General features: G+C 36.2%; 1 protein-coding gene across 3 annotated transcripts in view; it reads right to left on the reverse strand.

Moving 5' to 3' along the window:
- ZNF451 (zinc finger protein 451) overlaps window positions 1-24,351 on the reverse strand; it is a 43,681-nt gene that overhangs the window by 16,414 nt on the left and 2,916 nt on the right. For all 3 annotated transcript variants that reach the window (XM_062572884.1, XM_062572882.1, XM_062572883.1), the window contains 9 exons: window positions 16,841-16,924; window positions 15,428-15,553; window positions 9,919-10,030; window positions 8,980-9,130; window positions 8,043-8,169; window positions 6,167-6,320; window positions 4,159-4,306; window positions 1,905-3,559; window positions 707-841 (listed from right to left, as the gene is read on the reverse strand). In XM_062572884.1, the coding sequence (XP_062428868.1) occupies window positions 707-841; window positions 1,905-3,559; window positions 4,159-4,306; window positions 6,167-6,320; window positions 8,043-8,169; window positions 8,980-9,130; window positions 9,919-10,030; window positions 15,428-15,553; window positions 16,841-16,924 (2,692 nt within the window). The remainder of the gene's footprint in view (window positions 1-706; window positions 842-1,904; window positions 3,560-4,158; window positions 4,307-6,166; window positions 6,321-8,042; window positions 8,170-8,979; window positions 9,131-9,918; window positions 10,031-15,427; window positions 15,554-16,840; window positions 16,925-24,351) is intronic.

The following is a 24,351-nucleotide window of genomic DNA, read 5'->3' on the forward strand; positions in this document are numbered from 1 at the left end:
CAATGTACTACAGAGGAGGAAAAAAAAAAAAAAAGGCAGACACAGTAGCAAGAGTATGAGGCACACAAGTGACTGGCTTAAGAACAGTCAGGTAATAGAAAGTATCAAGTTAATGAGATGCTACTAGCCAGCTTCTTGAGAAGTTTTCTTAGAAAACTTTAGCAGGGTGAATTCCATCAGTCACCTTGTAATACTACTGGTATCTTCCAAATTGCGATAAACTTATTCAGGAATACAGCATGACCAGGGCATCCTCAAGGGCAAGTCAGAAATGGAACTAATTTAAGTACAAGAATTTAAAATCATGTCTTTTGGGACTAAAATACATACATACATATATGATGGGGATTTGGGAGTTGGAAAATATCTATAAAGAAAATAATCTCCAAATATTATGGGTTTCCTAACAACTATAAAAAACACAATATAGCCTAAGTTCAGCAGAGAAGCCACAAAGACTTCTAAACTGTTTAAGCAAAATTGGAACAATATTCTAAGAAATAAGAAGCACAGAAGAGTTTAAGACTGAATTTGAGAAGTTCAAAATCGCTTCTGTTACATAGTGCCTATGTCTTTGTGACTTAAGAGGCCCTACTGGCCACTTGTTCCTGTTCAACATTCTCTCAGATGCAAAGAATTTCTGCTCAAGTATTTGTGTGGACTTGTGTTAATCTCTTCCTCCTATTTCCTTCAACCATTTTTTTACCTTGGAAGCCCCAGATAAATGTCCCTTGGTTCAGGTTAGCTGGCAGCTGCGTGAATAAGCTTCCCCAGTTGTCCAGATCCACCAACACAATGTGAGTCATGGTGCTCAGGTAGTCAAAATCAGGAAGTTCACTGTCTTCAATGGGATAAAAAGGATGCATTTTAAGTTTATCTGACTTTCTAGTCAGCCTATACACATAAACTCAGATATGCTTTTAAAAAAATCCATATATTTAACTGCTATCTAAGATGAAAGTTATAAAAGATTATCCTATTTAATGACTGCACTGTTTCAGCATGGTCTTTAAACCAAGTGAAGCAGCATTTAGTAATGCACAAATCAGATAGAAGGCACAACAAGATCTAGTGATATGATGGTGCAGAGATAGATGTGGTAGGCAGACAGCCTGCACTGGGGCCTTTGACAGTATATTTATCGTTCAACTGTGTACACTCTATCATGGCAAGTGCCTGCGACATTTAACATCTTATACATACAAAGGCGTGTAAAACATTTAGAAATACATTAGTTCTAGAGCAAAAAGTGTAAGTGTCAATCTTTTGCTTAAAAGCTATTTAAGACACAATAATTAAAAAACTCTCAATTTTTGAACACATAAGATACTTCCTCTCGAACATATAAGATATCACGCTGAAGTCATTCTTAAAAAGGAAAAAAGCAAAAACACTGAGAATAGAAATACTCAGCTGAAATTATTTTTTGCAAGGTAAAGGCAACTCAGAAGACAGTGTTGTAACAGTACTTTCTTGTGTGGGCAATCCTATCAATCTCATAATATTTATATATGCAAAGGAGGTAAGTTTCTCTTGAATGTGTGCGTATTATAGACCGTTTTTGCATTTCTAGGAGTTCAATCTCTGTTTGGGATCCTTGATCATCTTCCTTTAATCATAAATCTTTAATCACAAATTACGCTCCCACACTATTTGACAATGACATGTTTCAGTCCCAAGGCTCTCAATTCTCCTTGCTTTCCTATTTGAAAGACCTCATGCTTGAGGCATGTAGCAATAAAGTGCTGAGTTCAAGTTTCGGAAACTTAAATTCTGAGAAGTCAAATGGCAACTTTGAGCAGCAACGTATATCAAACAGACTTGCACTGACATTCAAACAGAGCGCGTTAAGACAGTAAGATTTTTTCTATTGTAAAAAAGAACAACAAAGAAATTCAACAAACCTTCACTAGGTTCTTCAGAATGTGCTGAGTTTTCTTTTTTTTCTTTCTTTCCATGTATTGGTCCCTGCAGAGGAAGAGATTGATGGCTTTCCTGAGCCTTAGATGGATATGCTGGAAACTTTAGTTTGTCAGGTTTTTTATCAACACAAGCCCCGCTGGCTGTGAACTTGAATAATGTATTTTCCGATTCTGCTGAAAGATTCGATATATCTGGTTTCTGCAAGAAGCTGTGTTTCATGTGATAGTGCTGATGGGCACTCGGAAGATCATGGAAGTTTTTGTTGCATGCAGCACATCTAACAACATACATCTCTTCATTACGCTTCACCGATGTGTGACTATTGAGATGACTGTTCAAATCAGCAAAATTCTGTGCAGTTGCAGAACAGAAGCAGCAGCGAAACCATAAGCTTCCTTTTTGCAGCATGACCTTCTGACAATTCACATAATCATTCCTCCTGTTTATTCTGGAGACATAATTTGTCCGGCAACCACAGGTTAAGTAATCTCCTTTTTCTACTGGGAGGAAGTCATCTTCTTTTTTTATTGTTACTTCCATTTGCTCTGGCACAAATGCATAGTCCATGCTATGAAGCTCCTTATAATGGATTAGAAATTCTTCCTCCATGTCAAAGAAAAGATTGCCACAGAGGCCACAGAAGTACTTAATCTGCATCTCCTGATTATGATGCTCTTGGCAGTGCCGCTGTAGCGTTCCTACTTTCCGAAAGTGATTTTTGCATAAGCCACAGCAATACCTGTGAAATGCATGGCTTTCTAAAGACATGCAATGCTGTTTAACACTGTCTTCAGAGTCAAACATTTCCTCACAAATATGGCATTGCCATTTTCCCAGAACAGGATTTCTTTCAGGGGAGCGTTCCACAGGACTAGGAATACAGTCTTTCCTTTCAGTTGAGGAACTGCATGCTGTGCCAGAAGCAGAGGGCATAGGTTCATCTTCTAGAGCTTCTTGCTCATAATAGTAACTATGTCCACCATGAAATTCAGTTACATGTCCCATAATATCCTCTTCTCTAAGGAGATCTACAGAGCATGCTCTGCACCAGAAAATAAAGTTAGTTAAGTGTGCTCCCCCATGGAATCGACTCATATGCAGGCGGATAATGCTTGAATTTTCAGCAAGTTTTCCACACACAGCACACTTGTGACAGATCCTGTTTGCTGATAAAATGTGTTTTTCTACCGACTCTTCTGTAAGAAACTTTTGAAGACATTCACAAAACCAGGCTTTTACTTTGCAAGCGCTACTTTGACTTTGGTTTGCATCATGACCTTCATTTTTACCTTTTAAATCACTTTTCCGTTTTGAAGGAGTAGATTCACTTTCATCAGTGGATTCAGTCCAAGTCAAGGGCCTTTTAAGTAGTGGTCTGGACCGATCTACAATATGACGCAAATGAGATGGATTTTTATTTTTTTCATTGATACGACAGAACGTCAAGATAGACTCTTCCATTGTAGAAATAACTTTAATTTTATGTTGAGTGCTTTGCTTATGTTGAGTGATCTGATCCTCATCAGCAAACAGCTTATCACAGTTCTCACAGTGACCTTTTGTTTTAAATATTTCTGCAACTTGGGAGATGCTCTTCTTTGACAGTGCCATGGGGCCAGAATTACGACAACGTGTTCTAGATTGGACAGAAGGAAAAAAAAAGTTTGTATCATAACCTGAAACTTTAACTTTTCAGAGGTACTTTGAAATATTCCCTAGTAGCTACAGCAATTAGGCTGTGGAAATAGTGTCCTCTGTATACTTTAGCTGGCCTATTAACTTGTCAACAAAAATATACAGTGCTTAGCTATTCTCTAAGTCTCTGCGCTTTAAAAAGAATAAAGTATTAATTTCAAAACCACCATTGAGATGTATGCTTATGTTGTTGATTCAGTATGTTTTATAAATTAAAAGCTGACAACTTAAACATAGTGGAATAGAGATCAAGAAAGTTCTGTAGCCCTCTGTACAGAAAATAACAAAAAAAGAATATAGAGTTTAATTAGCATTTTCCAGTGGATCGTGTGGAATAAGGAAATACATGGAGAGCGTGTTGTTTTGGGGATAGTTTCCCCTCATAGTCAACATTCAGATGGTCCTGGACACACCAAAATCCACCAACACTCCTATAAACACACATCTATCCATTATTTATCTGTGGATAATAATACCATTATTATTAATAATAATTACCTATGGATGTTCATATCATAAAGACAGTTGTCTCTTACAAACCTGAAATGAGCTGTTAATTCCATATGTGAGCGTAATATCTGGTAGCAGGATATACACTTCACTTGGAAGGGAACCTCTTTGCACAGAGATATCAGGAGCTTCTTTGCATAGGATGGGAAAGGCAGAGGAAGGCCAGTATTTGTTTCATCTGTAACAGGGAATGGTAGAAAGGGCAACCACATATTAGAGAGTCCTTCCATAGCTTTTCAGCTCTCAGAGCGCATAGCTACAACTGTGCTTGCTAGTCACAGGGGTTAGACATCAAGTTACAATGGGTGAGCTGAGCCACAGTTTCTGCGCAATGCAAGTTTTAAGTAAAACTGCAGTAATTTAACAAACTGGCATTAATTAACAAATTGCATTAATGTGTTAAATAATCTCATGTCTGAATCTGTTAGCACCTTGTTTCTTCTTATTCATTGACTGACTGCCCTTGTCCTCCTTCTACAAGTTCAGATCAGATGTCTCTCACAAACATCCTTACTGACCTACTTTCTCTCCATCTACAAAAACCTAAAGTTCCCATATATTTGACCTTCCACCCCCTCCTTAAATTTACAGGTGCAGGATTGCTTTGTTGTGCTGGGTACATACTCAATGTCTAACTCCAGGTAGTAGAATAAAAAGTTTTCTAATGAAAAGAGAATAGGAAATGACTTCTGAATGTTATAATTGCTGTCAGTATTCTGCATCTTAGGAGGTAAATTCTTCATTTATAGTAAGATGTAATGACCAGTAGAAGGTAATTTGAAGATAGATGTTTCAACTAATTTAACTGCCGGATCTTACAGACTATGTTGAGGATATCAAATCATGAAGACCTATCTACCAATGCAAAGGGGAAAAAAGAGCATTTCTGTTTTTTGTTCTGTGTATGATTAAGTGCTACCCATCTTCAAAGAAGAAAACTGCCCTTTCCGCGCTTTTAATTACAGGTCACCAGTAATCTTTCTAAAAAACTACAGACTGATCTTCATGGAATTTCTAACAAACATATTGAGAATTAATAATCTATTTGAGAATAAAAATACATTAGATTTAAAATACATAAGAACTCAGAACAGGGCAGCTGGCTGTCATTTAGGGCAGCCAGACTCAACTTGCAGGAAGCTTCCTTCAAAGCCTGTTTTTACCTCACACTTGCTGCAGGCACTCTGAAGGAAGGAAAGAAGTAGCAGCACATATTGTTATGAACATCAACTATAGTAAGCCTGTCAGCCACGTAGGCTTATCCTGCAAGTTACAGTATCTAAAATGAAGTCAACTCCACTTATGTCTCACCTCTCTAAACCATTTACCTAACATTAAACTAAATGCTTTAATAGCTGTAGCTTATGTCAAAGCTAAAAAGTCAGTACAGCTAGGATGGTTGGTAACTCAGCCTGACAGGTCACTGACCATTTTCCAAAATCATGATCAGACATCTGGGAAATCTAGTATGTATGGTTCAGGATGCTACCAGCAGAGTCAACAGTTTAGCCTTCAGTAGCAATACAGCCCATGCAAGGCATCTGACCAGAATTTGTACTTATACAGAGAAGAAACTTCCACAGATCTTTTCCATCAGGTATGCTGAAGACATACACCAAAAAAATAACCTCCAGACAGAACAGCAGGGGGCAGGAACATCACAGTCAGTCTGGTTACATTCACAAGAAATATGTATGTGCTTTGGTCTGTGCTTCTTTCAATACTTTAAGTGCAAACCAATTTAGGACAGATCAGGTCACTGCAGGAAGCTTATGTGAGATATCTGACAGTAAAAGGATACGGGAGAGTCTGCTTCTCAGTATAGCAATTGTAACAGAGGAATCAGTGATGTACAAAAACATGAATTTAAAAACATCTCCTACAGAACTTAACCATACATAAAATCTCAAGAGAAAAATATGAATTCATTAAAAAAATAGACTTTTTTTTAACACAACAGAAAAACATAAATCACTTCACACTGTCAGGATCAGTTATCAGAAAGAATGAAAAGCAGTACACTTAAGTTGCAACATACCACTCAATTTAAAAAACTGGAGGAAGTGATTCTTTCCAGACATATGCTGCAAGCATTCATCTCTTATAGTGAAGAGCAGGAAGCAGTTTGGGCATGCATAACACTGAATAAGCTGAGGAGGGAGATCTTTTCTATGTCCATCATTTTCATTTAGCTGGAATATAAAATGGTCTGGTTAGGGAAAATATGAAGACAACAAATCAGTCCCATCTCTCTTCATGTCTTTCCCTTCCTCTTCCCCTCCATGGCAATATTCTTCTCTCCTAGGTTTCCAGCCACCCCATCTATGTTTACCAACAGCCTACTGTTATGAACTTCAGCTTGAGAGAGAAGGGACTGGACAACCTGCCTCACTTAACTCAGTTACTCATCCTTGCCACTTTGGCAAGTTTTCTGTTCCCTCCTTCTGCACCACTGGTAGCAACTACACTTCCCCCAGAACTAAAGACTATATTTAAACTCCACCAATTCTTATCTAGTGCCTCTACCCAGGCTCTTTGTAAAAGCTCTCTTTCTGTCACTACAACAGAAGGCTTTCCTGGTATATTGCTTTGTTTCTTCTCTAGTCTTACCTCCATCTTCTCAAAACACCACTCCTCAGAGTAGCTTGAGAGGCCTGCGACTCTCATCAAAGTCCTGTACTTTTCAAATCCTGTCTCTCTTACTCCCTTCACCCCCTTTGCCTTCTACATCAACTGCAAATCTCTACCTTCAGGGCAAAAATCTGTTAGCTCTGCTTCTGACACTCTGCTTCTGCTTATTCCTCCTTTCTTCTGCCTTCCACAGAATCCTCCTGACAAGCTTTCTTCTACAACTTCGTTTAGAATTACCTGCCCATCTCTTCACATCAATATTAGCCCATCTTTATGCCTGTTGCAAGAGCCACTCCCTTTCACCAAACTTGTCTAATAACTCCTGTTGATGCCCCTAGGCATACCAAAAGCATGCAACTGGAAGAAATGTAAAAAGAACAGGGACAAACTATGGCATAATCTTTCAAGCTTGTCAGCTATGAACATGAATGAGCTACAAGCAGCCTAAGTTTCAAAATATCTAAAACTTCCCTTGATTTTAATAGGCTAAGTGGGTCCACATTTGGTTGGTGATTAAAATACTCAGCTTTGAAACTGCTATCCATTATCCATTTAAACACCAGCCTGCTAAATAAGGCCAAGCACCCCAAAGATAACACCTAAGCATCTTTCACTGAACTGAAATTTTACAGTGGTATATAATAAACCTAAGGGAAAGACAGGTGGAGAATATAATAAAGACATGAACAAAATGGAAGGAGGGAACAACAGCAGCAGCAGCAAATCCTGTTAGTTTATATTCAAATGAATGCTCAAATGTTGGATTATCCTACTCCATTCTGCAAGTTAACTAGTGAGCAACTGTAGACACACTTGTCAACAGAGTCTGGGGACAGGGAAGAAACAGTTAAATCAGAGTCTTTCCTCATTCTGTTGCATCTCTTTCCTGTGTCCTTTCTGCTTCCTCTCCATTGTCACTTACTTTAACTTCTTGCCTTTATTTTTAATAGTTTTAGAGATGCAAAAAAACGGAATACTTTTTGATAACACCAATACATTTTGTCCTACCAAAACAAGTACAAAGAGGGACAAAAAGTTTCAAGACAGAACTACAGTTCTCTCACAGTAAATTGCAGAGTACAACCTAATTATCAGATTTTATGGAGTATGGTTAGGATACCCCAAGTGTTTGAAATACAGCCACATAAAAAAAAATGTTTTTGGAAGACTGAATGAGTGGAAGGGAGAGAAAGAAGATTAGAAGAAAAATTATGCATAATTTGGGGTCTTGAAAACTCTCTATTGCATTCAGACAGGTAAATTACTTATCCTTGTGATCTTGCCTTAGATAAAAGATGATCACTGTACTGCTGAGAGGTCGAAAATCTTTTGCAGCATATCACACAGGCAACAGCATTATTTGGAGGTCCATGTAATGTAATTGTTGGGTCACAAGGAGAATGATCAAACCTATAGAGGAAGAAATAATTAACAAACTAATCCCCTCTACAAAATACTTTAATGTGAAAATGTTTTTAAAGGGAAAAAATGTCTTTTGAAGCTCTAGGACAAAAGTCTATCAATTACAATTGTAAAATTCACCTAACATCAGCCGTATTAGTCGCAACATCCCACACAGAGGTGACTCTTTTTGAAGCTTACCTATTGAACGGTCTATTTGCAGAGGATTAAAATTGTTTTCAAAAACAAGGAACTAATGAAGCCTCAGTTTCCTAAGGATGGATCTTTTTTATCTCCTCTTATTTTCTCACCTTATCTTCCTTGTGATATACGTACTAGTCAGAACACAGGACCTGATGGAATTGATCCCAGAAATAGTAAGTGCTGACTAGCAGCAATCAGCAATGGACAAATGGCTTGTCAATAGCTAATCTCTACTCATTTTCCCTTCATTAGGGATAACTTTTTTACTCTACCATCAAGTTTATACAGCTTTTAGGCATTTAATTATATCTTAACATTTTGCTCTTTTTCAAATTTAGATGAAAAATCAACATAATTGGAGCACAGAAATTCTGTTCTTCCAAAAAACAAATGTTAAAAATGCTTAACCAGAGGATGAAATCAATAAATCAATTCTGAATGCAAAAAAAAGATGATCCTCACATCATCTATAAAATTCATTTCAGATTTATCTTCTCTTCAGATAGAATTTTGTTACCATAGGGAGCTTAAAATAGATTTGATGTAGATGTCTTAATAATAAAAGAATATTCTTGAACTTATTTCTAGCACTGAAATCTTGCTCTATAGCCTTACCTTTTCAGGTGACCTAGGAGAAGATGCCCATTATCAAACTTTCTGTTACAATTCATTACAGGACAAGAAATTGGACTGCTGTTGGTTGGCATCTGACTTGCCCTCTGATAAATACCCTTTCTTCCACTGTTAATGGTGCCTGGTTTGAGACCTGTATTATAAAACAAAGCGTTTCACCAGAATCTCAATTACAGAGGCTTTTAAAAAGTCACACCCTGAAGCACTTACAATTCAGGTTAAACTGATTCTTAAAAGCACACTAGCAATATGTAATGCAATCCTACAACAAAGAAGTCTGCTTTTTCAGCTGAAGTATCTATCTTTTCAATTCCCAGCATGATCAATTTTCTATCACTTTGACACCCCTCGTCCAGATTCATGCATAATGACGCTGTTTCCTATTCAAGGTACTATATACAATTCAGTGGCAGTATTTTAAATTGATTCAACTTTCTGAAATCATACTTCTTTACAATGGCATGTTTTCCTGAGTAGCACTTACATAGTAATATTTTTCCTTCTAGCAACTTTGCTTGTTAAGGACACTACCTTAGTGTCCTTCATACTTAGCATATTAAATTCACTAAGCAACATGACATTGTAAGAATAGTTTTTATGGAAAACAGTGTATAGGAACTTTCAAATGTTTATACTGAAAAAAGTTGGTATTGGAAGATTTGGTTACATAGTAGAACCACATATAAGTTCAGTGTCAGTACTGCTTAAACTAACTACTGCAGGTTCCATTCTGCAATGCAGCACTTGGAAATAATCATTTTCAAGTGAATTAGCTGTGATTTAGAAAATGTATAACTTAAAACCTAATTTCAAATTACTTGAATAAATGCTTATTACTCCTCTAATGTATTTATTTATTTATATATTATTAATCTGTCAATCCTTATAATAAATTTGAAATCCCATCATTCCTATTGTTACCTGGCATTTTTAACCACTGATCCACACATAATCTTGCAGCTTCTGTGTCACTATGTCCCCGAATAAATTCCAGTTCCTGCAGTCCATGAGCATACTGGGAATCAACTTTCTCCTGAAGAAGAAAATGTATCAGGCAAAGGGGGCATTAAATTGAGGGAAAAAAAAAAAAAAAAAAGGTCAGGTATGCATATGAAATTAAACTTTCAAAACTTATATGGACCTTTAAGGGAAAAAAAAAAAAAAAAAACTTAAGGAAAAAACCTTAGAACCATTTGACTGACTTTCATATAACACAATATAGATGGAATAAAATAGAATAAAATAATAAAAACAGAATATTAATTTTTGTGTCCTCAGTAAAAGCTGTAACATTGATTTTTTTTCATTATCAGCATCAGTACCTATAATACAGAAAAGAAAAAGAAAAGAAAAAAACCCTCCAATAATATCAGAGTCAATCAAAACGCATTTCCTCTGAGGCATTTCTAAATAATACAACTTGATTTGGCTAGACGGACCAAATTGGAAGTTAAAGAAATAAATTCGTCTTTGCATACAAATTATATCTGAGAAAACTAACAAAAGACAGTTTGGGTTTTCATATGGACAGCTAAGCCCATGAGAACACCATCTTCTAGCTATTAATTTTTATACAACACCTATTCAGAAAATAAATACTTTATAGAAAAAGAGTCAAGCAATTTACTTCTGACACATCTATAGTTTCTGAAGCACAAACATAAGCAAGAAGAATTTTAAGATTATAAAAAGAAACAAATAACAATAGAAGGAAAAACAAGTGAGAAAAAGCTTTTCCTAATATTTTGCCAGCAGCCTGTTCTTGCTGTCATAAAATGTCTTTTGTTTAAGTGAAAAATAAAAACCTGCACTAGAAACTGCAGACAGAAAATATTTCCCCAGGTTTCATGAGTTACCATGACTTATTTCGCTCTTACTTCTCAGTTGGGTCAAGGCTAACTATGGTATGTACACCCAAGGTTATTCCAGCTACCAAGCAAAAACACACTAACTTGAATTTGCTACATCCCATTTTAACCCACTAGCCTTATATCTACAGGAGCCCACTTCCCCACCTCAATACCAACTATCTACTGCCATGCCATTATAAGACAGTCTGACTACGGGAAAGAACAGGACCTCAATTTGTGTGCAGCACCAATGCAGTTTTGTCTAGCTGACATTTTCCTGGCTCCCTTCTATACATGTATACACTGAGATCTCACAATCCCTGAAACCTGCATCTGCTCCTATTAGCCTTCTTATCTTTATGTCAAAGGTTACATGTCAAAGAACCAAAAAGCATGAAAATGGTACGAGAAAAATGTGCGTCTCACTTTTAAAAATGTACTTACTGCTACAGCAAAAATACAGTATGCTATCTGTTAGTGGTCAGGGCAGTGAAGCTACAGTCCAGTCACTGCCTGAACAATCACAGAATTATAGGGTTTTTTACATTTGTAGTTCCTGAAAAGACATCAGATCAGAAAGAGCACCTGAAAGTACACAACAGAAACATTTGTGAACATCTCAAATGCAAGCACTGCACTTAAAAATATTCATGTGTTGCAGAGGGATCTAGCGCTAGCACCTTGCAGTACCAGTAGTGAAGAAAACTTAAGGTACATTTTGCATGTGACAGCTAACATCTACAGGCTGCTTGTGTTCAGTCTGACATACATTTTGTAGAATAGTAAGTTACTTCCCAGGGCAGCACATACACCATCCCACGGTATATAGGCCCTCCATTCTTGTAATATCCCTGGTGGTACCATACAGGATAACAACTACACAAATTATTCGGCTAGCTAGACTCTTTTCCGCCTTTTGGCACCTTGCACCAGCACAACATTTTCCAGAGTTTGATTAGCAACAGCAATCGTTGTTCCTTATGAATGTGGCCTGCGTTGTATCTCAGGTCTTGATCTTCACACCATTAATGTCAAGATAAACAAACAGAGGGATACCTCATAGTACAGCAACTCATTGAAAATCTACTTATTGTACTACAGAAAGAATCATTGATAGATAGCATATGGTAGCACTGAAAACCATAGCATATGGCTATGCTATGGTTTTCAGTGCTACCATATGCTATCTATCTGTCCACAATATTAATACAGCAGTTTTTACATTCTAGAGACTTCATTTGCTGGCTCCAGATAAGGTGATGAACATCTGACTTTTTGGGGAGTAAAAGCAGATAAGCAGAAACTCTTTTAAAGAATGTTGTTGTTCAAAAAAGGAGATGACAAAAAAGTTGTTTGGAGATCACAACAAACAAGGATAAGAAAATTATATGTAGCAACAAGAAACTGGCAAATGATGAGCTGAAGCAGAATGAGGAAAAAAAAAAGATGAAGCGACATCCAATGCTCTTCTGACTGACATTACTGTGGTGGACTACTTTCCTAATAAATCATGAGAAATATATATATATATATTTAATCCCAAGAACTGGATGCCACAGATAATGAAAAAACAGAAAGTGCAAAGTACCATCTTTGAAAAAAAACAAGAGAGAAAGTCTACTATATCATAGCAATACAAACATTAATTCCTTCTCCTCTCACCTAATTTAAGGAACATCTGAATGACACAGCAGACAGTGCTACTTCTTCACATATATTTTAAGAATAGGCCTCCCCTAACATGATGCTATTTTTGATTATTTTTTCAAGAAGAAAGAGAGTCTGTTACAAATTACAAGACATGTCAACTTTATAAAAAGTCCTCTCAGACTTAAAGAAAATTAGAGACATGCACCTTGAGCATTTCAAATATTCTTCAGACGGTAATAGATTCCCTAGTATATTGCAAAAAAACACTAAGAACATGCAGTGCTTTGCAGCAGCCTATTGCACCTTTAAATACCTACAATATAGGTATTTCTTACACTGCACGGATGCTTCATAGGAGTGTTAGCTTAATTCTATTAGTATAAGCTAAACTACAGTTTCCTCTGGTGTGACACTTTCTCCACTGGTGTGACACTTTCTCCACTGAAACAGTAAAACCTAGACTCATGGATACTCAGCTAGACCAGACAACATATTTTAAAATAGTTTATAATAAATAATCCTAGACTGTACAAGATAATTCATCCTAGTGATAGAAGTTCCTATACAGTTTTCTGGTAACAACATCTTTCCTTATTCAGCAACCATGGTGCACACTTTAGAGACGAGTTCAGCTGCATTCCTGCTCAGAGAAAGAACAGACTTTGCCCCTCTATCACATCCATTAGAAGAGCTCTTTCAATCCTGTAGACTACACCTGCCTAGCAATTGATTATTAGTATTAAGACCAAAACTCATCTTATCATGACCTTCTGTTAAAGTCACCTTGACATAAAAATCCCTTCAGCTCAATTTCAAAAGCCATTACTGGTTACAGATATTACATTAAGGCTTGAGCAGCTACAGATTACCTTGCTGTATCACATGCCCTCAGCTTTTATGGCACCTTTTAAAGGTACATGCTTCTCCCAAAGCAAAATTACTCTTCATTATTAGAAAAACTGCTGTCCGTGCTTTTAGGTTCTCACAAAGAGCTCTAGAAAAAAAGCTACACATCCAATATGACCTAAGGCAACCTACCTCAAAAGATGGCTTTTTTTATTTTTTGTTTGGACTAGCACTTGCTGATAGTAAGTATAGAATACTTCTCTTGCAGACAGGGAGCAAAGTGACAAAGCCTGACATGGGGATCATTTCACTTAAAATATATTGTTATATTTGAAGAATAATCTGCTACATGGCCCTGGAATCCAAACAGACTCGCTCCTTTCCCTGAATCATGAGCTGGTATTTGAGGAGTGACCAACTACCATACTAGGTTTCTGTCTGCTGTGAACATGAAAAAGGATGCCATACCTCCTTGCTCTTGCACAGCAGAGCATCCATGAGGGACATACAGTTTCCTTTTTGAATAAGACAGATCCAGGGTTGGACAAACATACTTCCTCTTGTCTCCGAAAGCCAGACAAACTTAGCTCCCCAGTTAAACTTTGGTCACAAGCTTGAAAACTATTCTTATTACAATGAAGCTTAACATAGTGAATTAAACGAATGACAGAACTGGCAGCAACAGCATTTCCCCTTCTACAGTATACCTTATGATTAAGAAAAAGGCAACTTCAAAGCAACTTCTAAAATATCCTGAAAACTGAGAAAAAGTGCTTCAGGTGAATATTTTTTTGCACTGATAAAAAAAATGATTATTTTTAACCCTTTGTTTCTATTGTGGCAGATTAAAAATATCTGAAAAATGAAAAAATGTCTGATTTTGACAATTCTAGAAAAATCCTAAGACTTCTTCCTTATGTGCATCTTGAAAGATCTGTAAGTCTCAGTATGATGTTCTGCTTTTGAACTGCCAGATTTAGCAACAGGTACACCTCAAGAGAAGGGACAACAAAGGAGGGCAAACTTTTATTACAGTTCACTTGCTCAGTAATACAAACCATATGTTCTTCCAAGTGGAAAAACACAGCTATCTTTTGGAGAATCAAAGTCAGGGTGAGTCTGCCAAAATCCTTTGAAGTGGGCTACAAGATATTCTTTCTGTGGAAAATCCCATGATCTCAACCAACTCCCACTACCAGGGTTAAGAGGCACTGTGTTCTTACTAAAGTCCCAGAGCAGTGCGAAAGACCCTAGTTTAGACTGAGTGTTAGTATTGCACTGCATGTGATCTAACGAGTGCCAAGGGGGAAATAATCCCTTCCCTTGATCTACTAACTGTGCTCATGTTAAAACAGCCCACGATATTGTTGGCCTTACTTGCCACCATGGCACACTGCCGGCTCTTTTTGAGCCTTATGTCCATCAGGGGAGCTGCCCTTCCAGGCAGTCAACCTCCTGCCTGTATCAATGCAAGGAGTAATTCTATCCCAAGTGCAAGATTTCACATTTGTCCTTGTTGACAAGGTGCAATATCGATTGCACCTCCCAGACTGTTACACAAAAAACAAATCCACGCCTTTCAAATGACCGCTGTCCCATTATATTATCTAATACAGAGATTTAACATAGCAAATAGTATTCCAAAAACCTAGTCCAGTATGCAATTCCAGACAAAAGCAGATAGACAACTTAAAATTTGCTGCATGGTTGTGATCACTGTCATTTTTCTGTTCAGTTATTTAAGCACCAGAATCATTCATGCTAAGGTCCCTCTGCTATGTACAAAAAGAAGTGAATCAACTTTTGCTGTTGGTTTGCATGAGGTTAGTAATTATTCTTTAGGAAATGCAAGGAGACTAGTGAATTCATTAATTAAAGGTCACTGAACAGGCAGTCTTTATTATATTTCAACCAACGCTCCAGAAGTAAAAATCTCTGATTGCTAGTTCCAGGTATGGCTCACTTCTGTGAATTAAAAATAGAAACCCCACACTTTTAAATTTACTTAACAGTAAAAACAAACACATGTGTGACTACAAAGGCTAGTACTATGCACTTCTACTGAAACAAAAAAGCTCCAGTACCTTAAAAGCTTTGTTTTTCTCTTCTTTCTGCTGTTTCTCTACTTCAACATGGCGTGCCAGACGATCCAAGGTTGACGTAACCCTTTCCTTCTGGTAGTCAATGTGATCTTTACGTTTAATGTTTCTCTATAATTGAAAAGTTAAACTCTTATTTGATAATTGTTAGGCAACTAACAGGTACTAATACAGTCAAAAGTGATGCCCAAGCATCAGGATTTTAATTCAGTCCGTTATACCCCAATCTTATGTTCCATGAGCTACCTTGCTAATTTTCAGTTTCAATTCAGTAACACTGAATTATGTTTTAACATATGTTAAATTTTTTTTAAAAAAAAGAAAGAACTCACATATTTAAGACAATTAAAGATCAACAATGTTAGCTTTGCCAAAGCACGGGAAGAGATAGCCATGACTGCATTCAGTTTTCAACAAGCCTCCAACAGATTTTTAAAAAAATCCTTACAAGATTTTTTTTTTCTTTTTTTTTTTTTTTTTTTTTAACCTTTTAAGTAGGTAAAAGATTCCAGATTTCAAAGCCAACCTACGGCCTGTCTGAAAAACTGAAGACTGGTAATTGCCACTCCAACTCAGTTCTTTAGAGAACTTCTAAGAATCTTTGCAGAGGCAGGTCATTAGCTTATTCTAGCACGAGGCATGGGATGGACACTAGCTTGCTCCTGCAACACAACCAGCTCTAGTAAGTGTCACAGTAGAGTAGCCTGTGCACTTACAGAATATCTGCATTTCCATTAAAACCAGGCTTGTTGCACATGTCTTCTCCTGAAACACTGGAAAATAGAAGTCAAGAGAGGACCACTGCTGCCACAACAATTCAAACAGCTTACGCCCCATCACATCCTTTTACGAAGGCCCCCTGGGCTCAATCAGCCTGGGGGATACATGAGTTGTTTTGGTGATAACCACATGCTTCTGACTTGCAAATTCTTAGGAAAGCTCAGGAAAGGTGAAGCTGAGTTAAGACCACATTTCATTAGAATAAGCTTCGCTAACCCATAAACTACTTATAGAAGTCATTTTAGAAGAAAAAAGATCTGGAAGCAGGACAGATACATTTGCAGGCTAGAAAACAGACATACTGACCTATAAAGTCACTTCTAAAATGACATTTTCCTTTCCTTTTTTTTTCACTGCCCTTGTGAAAAACAATGAAAGCTAAGTCGAGTTAACTTCAAGAAAGTAAAAAAATCTCTGAGAAAAAGTAAAAAAACCAAGAGTTAGCATCCTTGCCTTCCACTCAACAGTAGATAAAAATTAAAATTTTAAATGTTGGCTTATTTATTACTTCTTCAAAATATCTCCCATAATTATTTCAGGAAGAGTAGTTGATGGTAAATATACAAGAAATAGTAATTATTTTTTCAAATGAGAAATCTAAAGATATGACATACTCACATGAGCATAAGAACTGCTGTTAGGTTCTTCATCTTCACTACTGACAAGATCAATGCATTCAAGTACAGGTCTTAAAGGCCCTTCCTGAGAAAGTGTTAAAAAACACACAAAAAAAGTATTCAATTGTTTTTCTTGAAGGTAAAATGATACATGCATTACAACACAAGGTACACTACATCTGACAGGGAATTTCATCAAAGTTTCAAAAGGATTTATTGATGAGATTCCTGCATTGTAACTTTTCCACTTAACAGGCTAATGCCTAACTACAAGTTAGTAAAAAGCACAAATAAATAAATAACCACAAATAATTAAAATATCAACTTAACATACAAATATCAACTAGTAAAAATAAAGTGAACAATCTTGGTCTGCTCAATAGCCATACAGTCTTCACCTTCTCAATCAATTTAGAATTTATATTCATATACATAGTTGCTCAACTTGCCATTTCTTCAATGGTTCTAGGGTGTCAGACTGCTAACCAAGCCAGGAATAACCTTGGATTTCACTGACCAAAGCTAAATGTGTTTGGCTAGTTAAGACATAATTTAAATCAAATGCCAACTTCAATAGCAGTTGGACTCCTTATGCACTTGACATCAAGAAAGCAGAAAACAGCTTCATACACACGTATGCCCTGAAAGTCCGTTCACTCCTAAGCAGGGAGTCCAGAAGCAGGTCATAAAGTTCTCTTTTTATTGAAATCAAAATAGGACAGGAAGGTGATTTTAGTTTAAAAGAAAACACACTTCACTCACTGATGCTAATACCTGCTTCATGCTAATAGTCCCTGACCTCAATGATCTTCTAATCTAGATAGTATCAACACCTGCTGTTCTTACACGCCTTTATACCCCCTCTTCTGTAATTCTGTATGTGCTTCCACACCCATATATTCCCATTCACTCTTCATTCAGACTAGCTTTAAAATTTCTATTATAAATCTCTGCATCAGTAGAAGGCAGAATGTTGGCATGACCATGAAAAAGCAAATGGCTAAAAAATTATACCTTTAAACTTTAATTAATGACACTCTAAAGTCAGAAAAATTAAAATCAACAACATAATCTAAGCAACAGGTTCCAAGTTTTTAAAGAAGGCATAAAATAACATCTAAAACTCTACCTATATATCCATTGTAACATGATTCTTTAATTTTTAAAGGCAAAAAAGGAGTACTATGTACACATAGTCTGATATCATGTAAAAAAACCCCACACATGCTACTTATCACATGTCAACTAAACAAGCCATAAAATGAACATGAAATAGGATGAGTCTACATGCACCTAGCAAAAATATTTCCAGTTACTCTAACTCACATCCATGATCATTGCTTAGGAATGTACACATCTTTCCTGGTAACTATGTTTGCCTCATTTTTGTGGCAACTACACAGTAAGAGGCAAAGTCAACTACAATCTCCATATGCTGTAAGAAGCTTCCCATCTCTGCTAGATTCTGAAAGTTATTATCTAACATCAAAGTAAATAAAACAAAAGCAAACATGTTTTTATTTTTTTCTTTTTGCTTAAGTTTGTATAACATTATGTAGATTGTATCGTATGTAAAGTTTAGTGAAAAACTGTAGAACTAGCCATTTGTCTGGCAATGATGCTGGTAAATAGATGCAGCAGAACTGTTATATGCTCCAAAGATATGATTTTTTAGCAAGTTATGTTTTCTACACAAAACAAGGACTTAAGACATTCAGCAGCTTACTAAATTTTTGAAGAGATGCAGTATTATATCCAGTCTTTGGGCCATATATTTGGCAGTGTCCTGAATGTACCAAAAACTAAACCAACTACAGTAGGCTAAGATGATTTATTGCCTCATGAAAAGTAGCAGAGGCAACTGTAGCAGCATGCAATTCTCTGCTGTGTTTACTGCATCTCATTCTTTCAATTCCTCCACCTTTCAAGGCTCTAAAGCTGTTCAGTTGGCCAGGCTTAACCACTCTTCACTGTCTCACTGGGGAGGAAGAGGGATCAGATGCTGGAGATAGATAACAAAAACTTCTATGAATTGAGCAACAGGATGCAAATTAAAGGAGTGCCTAACCTTTTACATTTAATTACACAACAGAACTTGCTTTTCTAAATGAAATCTAAAAGTTCCAATATAGATTCAGTTTTGTAGAAACTGAGACAACCTCTGTAAATTTATAAGAAATTAAATCTTTATTAGAAACAACAGGTGTTAGCAGGTGACAGTTTAAAGACAAACTCAGACCTCCTGACTGTCTAATAAGTGGTTTCAAAATGTCCATGTCTAGTTATAATAGCTGCAGTTTCTTCAAATATACACACCTTTCCTTATTTCTGTTTATTTGACTAACTCGGTTCAGCAACTAATTAAAAGTTAGGAAATTGAAAAGCAGGGAAACCTGCATTCAAGTCTAAGAAGTTCTAGTGACCAAAACAGTAAGTTGAATTAATTACAAGTAATATCATTTGCATACATGAAACACATTCTAACTTTTTTCCTTCTGTATCATGTACCTTTTACTAAACAATTTTTACATCCTTTTTTGTCTGGTTTGCATTCCAGTTTAAAAAGTTGTCATACCGCATTTGTGTTTAAAATGACTTCTCAAAGAAGAAATACATTGTATTTCACATATATAGTCATGTACCTTTTCCTTCTTGGGAAAAAGGATACATGATTATATATGTGCAATACGAAAAATAAATGACATCTGTCTATATATACTCCTGAATTAAGGCAAGCCCCGAATTAAACTTTTGGGCTAGTTTATTTTTCATTTTTTGATGGTTTAACTTTTAGAAAAATGACTGAAATCTTAAAAAAATGAAAAAAAAATTAAAATTAAAAATGGAAGAACTACTGTCCTGGGTCAGAACAAAAATTCATCTGGCCTACAATAAATACTTTGATAAAGTTTAAGAATCAGGGAAAACAAATCCTATATATCTATTTAGCAATTGCTTAAGTCAATGTGTGAGTAACCTTGACTGAGAGTCAAAATTACTGCTCTAGATCCATCCTAGCAGAGTGGTATTACACACACACACACACAAACACACACACACACACAAAGTCAGAATACACGTTCTAAAGAGACAGTGATTCCAGCCAGGGCTCATCACTACAGCAGTGCTCCTTTCTGCCCAGAGGACATTGGTACCAGACTGAAAGCTGAAGCTCAACAACTCTTAATGCAGTGGCCAAGGACAGAAGTCATTCTGATGGAGGGAAACTGAGTCCAGGACTATTCTTCCCTTTAAAAGTTCACAGAGGCTTTCTAAAAATTTGATACAAGCAACAGCTTCAGAGAGACTTCCTATATTTTTGAGCTCCCTTGGAGAAGTGGTGAAACATCCTTTTTCCAGAGGCACAACAGGTACTTTTGAGGGCAGTTTTAGCTCATTTGGTTAGAGTGTGGTGCTGCTAATGCCAAGGTTGCAGGTTCAATCCCCATACAGGCTGGAGGATTGGACTAGATGATCTGCAGAGGTCCCTTCCAACCTTACTGTTCTATGATTCTAAGACACCAGTGATCATTCCCAATTAATATTCTAGTACATGAGGGGAAAGTTTTGAACAGCAGGAATTTAACTTTTGTTCTGCTGGCTCACCTCAGCACATGATCAGCCTCAAAATGAAAATTAAGAGCTTAACTAGCTAGGAAAAAATAAATAAATAAAAAGTAATAGTAACATAGTCACACAGTGCTGATAATGCCAAGCCTGAGGATTACATTTCAGTGTCATGTATCTTGGCACGCAAGAGCCTGAGATTACAGTAGAAACAATATGGACAAGCACTCAAAGAAGAGCTGCAAAATTTGTGGACTCTAGCTGACCATAGTCATTATTTGGCACCCAGGAAGTCATCGATGCTTGGTACTAAGCAAATATGGAACCTCAGTCTTCATATGCTATAAGCAGTTCTCCCATTCTTAAAAAGCATCTCTGATTCTCAATTACTTTTCTAAACAATCTTTGAAAGACAGCCTTCTCACCAACAACCACTCCATAGAGCAATAAACCAATAACTAAACAGAATGTGTTTTAATTACTAGAAAAACTTCCCTGCTTGAATGATAGAAAACTGTATTTTTGAGGCTCCAGGCAGCTCTGGTGTCTTACTGGTATTCATGGCTTTGGTTGAAAACACTAGCAATGAATTAACAAAATGTAATGTCACCATGCTGTGCAAAATACCAACTGTAGCAGTGAAAGTAATCAAGTTCATTTAGTCAGCAGCTGGTAAAACAAAGCCTCAGATTCACCTCCAAGGAAAACTTCTTTTTGATGAGTTCCATGAGGCTCATCTCTATTACTTCCAGGAGTTTTCTGAAAAAGCCCTAAATTCTGATCTCACTTCCTTCCCCTCTTTTTCATCTGTCTGTAGTTATCAGTCCTAGCTAACAGACACCTAATCCACTGATATTTCATGTAATGTTTTGTTGTTTGTTCAGTTTTTAGCTTTATGTGCATTCAGACCATAAACCCTGTTTACATAAAAAACACATTTAAACTTTTGCATAATTATACATACACTAGCATATAGAAAGCACAGAACATACTTTCAACATACAGTTCTTCACAGTTAACACATCTTTGACAAAATAATTATGTGACCATAAATATGTATACACATGTAATCATACTTATTATTGATGAACAAGTAGGGCTTAAACTAAAACATAAAATCTGACCCATGTTGAATATTTATCCTCTAAATCTTTGTCCCAGCAGATTTCCTACTTTAAGCCAGATTAGTAACTGGTCAAAGCTGTAAACCAATGTGTATTTAGAAAGTTTTAATTTATCTAATCTAGTAAATACAAACATCCAAGTCCTTGCCTGACTTGGGTTGGGAACAAAGGTAAACATTCTGCTTCAGATTCTTCCTAGCATCTGCAAATTTTTCTTCAGTACCTACTGTGATGCTACTGAAAGCCAGAAAGATACATTATTATATAAATACAAGTATTTAACAATTCACATGGAAAGGTAACAACTACAAAAATCTTTAAATAGTAACCACGTTTCAGGAAATCACTTGATTTTAGTACATGTGAAGGCCAAGCATTTTTAGACTTCTGGGGACCCAAAAAGTAAAAGAAAAAATTATAAAGTATCCTTTTCCTTATGACCTTTGTAGAAATCCTGCTTTTTAAATAAAAGTTTTCTTTGTTTTAATGTCATTAGTTCTTAGTGGTTCCTGCTTCCTCTGTATCTTTCAAGTCCTGCATTCCTCATCTTTTATCTCCATAAAACATCAAACAAGTTCTTGTATCTTTCTTTTCTCTACACCATTCTGATTGTAACTAACAACAGCTTAGAATCTCCTTCTTTTCTCTATACCATTCTGACTGTAACTAACAACAGCTTAGAATCAAGTTCAAGCAATAACTGGAGATAGTCACCGCTGAGTTTTCTAGGCAAAATAGCTTCATGCTGTAATACATCTCTTCATCTTTGCAGAAAAAATCATATTAGTTCTCCTCAAATTCTGAATCCCAAACAAAACCAATACAGTCTTGATGTTAGGATGATGAAACACTATGTAACAGCACTTGTTCTTCTTCAGCTCCAGCCTTTAAAGCTGCAAATTTTTTCTATAGGGTGTCGTGTGATTTTCTGGCACACAGAATACTGTACCATTTTGCTATAGTGCTCCTCTGCTAACTACCAGCATTCTGTGGCTATTTACTAGCAAATATTCTACATGGGCTATATGGAGTCACTATAAAACATTATAGATATCTCTCAAGATATCTAGCAGAGATCCCTATTTCTTCTATCAGTAGTAAAAACAACTTCAAGCAAGAGCCTTTGAAAATGGGCTATTTTAATTTACCTACTCATTAAATGACTCTTATTTTATTTGTTTACAAATCAGTATACAGTAAGCCTTTTCATGTTGATAGAAGTTGCTATACGGGGGGGGGGGGAGGGGAGAAGAGAAAGAGAAAGAGAGAGAGAGAGAAACAGTCCCAAAACAGGTAAGACAGTGCCAAAACAAGTTTGATCTTAAAAAGTACTAAAAATACCCATTTGTAAGAAAGTAAGCAGCAACTCCAACTCTTCCAGGCCAGACAGGCACTGTCTTCTTTCTCGAGGAATGCAATAAAATACTAAAATATTGCTGCTGCTTCTTGAGAAAAAGTTTAAAAAGGAAGAGTTACAAGTATGGCGAGTATGCTATTGCTGGCATCCAATTTAGAGCTCACTACTGGCCAGAGTCTATAAAACCTGGAAGTAGCCAATACCAATCTCTAAAGCACTTGACTAATAAGCACTAGGCTTAATGGCAGTACACAACATAGCAGAATATTTTTCTCTGAATTATACTTGAAATAAAATCACTGATAGTGGAAAAAAACTTGGCATAAATGTAATATTGCATCAGAAAATGCAAGGGTTTTTTTATACACAAATGCTTAATTTTCCAATCCTTTATTTTGGATGCATATATATTTTTTTAATGTACTTAACATATATATTTACAGAAAATAAACACAAATATACTACTTAGCACTATTAGCCATTATAACACAACATGCGATAGAAGTCAGGAGTAAAGGCTAGCAGCATTGTTTTAGACAATTGTATTTAAATGTTTGATAGGACTGGGTATTATTTTGAGGCCCCATATATAGTAACAAAGATAAGAAGCACCTCTGCCTGGGATAGCCTCTAACTTCCTTGGGGAAAACTTACATTTCTTAAAGGAGTATCAGAAATAAGTGGTGGTTATATAGTAGTACACATCTTAACATGTTTACAGAAAGTAAGTTTGATTTCAATACTTGTTACAAGTACAATACAAATACTTGTTTCAAGGTAAATATACACCATAAATCTAGCTCGACTTCAATATTCAATGCTAAATAAGGTGTTCAACCTTGTCTTTCAGAAAACAGCCTTTATTTACTCATTCCTAAAGGAAAGGCAAGTGCAATGCTTCACAGAAGAAGCACACACATCTGTTAGTCTCTCTGGACAGGATACTGACAATCTCAGTTAAACACAATATAGCAAGAGAAAACAAGCGTTAAGAAATTAGAGTATTAGAAAAATATTCTGCAACACAGTTTTGTATTGGTTGATTTAAAAGAAGAAAAAAAAACATTCTAAAGGTTTGCCATTGAATAGATTTTCCTAGATTGAAGAGGAGTTTCAAAACATACAAGGAATTTGGCTGCATGATTTCATCAAACTAACTGTCAAACTGGGTACCAGTTTTTGAGGATGTTTGAGAAGGTCTCAACATTAAAGTTCATCAGGAAAAAACATGAGCAGAGATCAACATTGTTTTTTTTTTTTTTAAAAAAAAGGAAGATTCTGATACAGAGTATGGTGACTAGAAAAATATGTCTACATATGGGCTATAAACCATATTAAATCTGTGAATCTCTTTATTTTTGCCTTATACTTCCTAAGGAAAAAGAAAAAGGTTCAGAGCATCCTAATACAAGATATTAAGCCATTAACAATCATGGCGTGCATTATTGTAGATTAAACCATACT

Source organism: Rhea pennata, chromosome 3, assembly GCF_028389875.1.
Source record: "Rhea pennata isolate bPtePen1 chromosome 3, bPtePen1.pri, whole genome shotgun sequence".
NCBI lineage: Eukaryota > Metazoa > Chordata > Aves > Rheiformes > Rheidae > Rhea > Rhea pennata.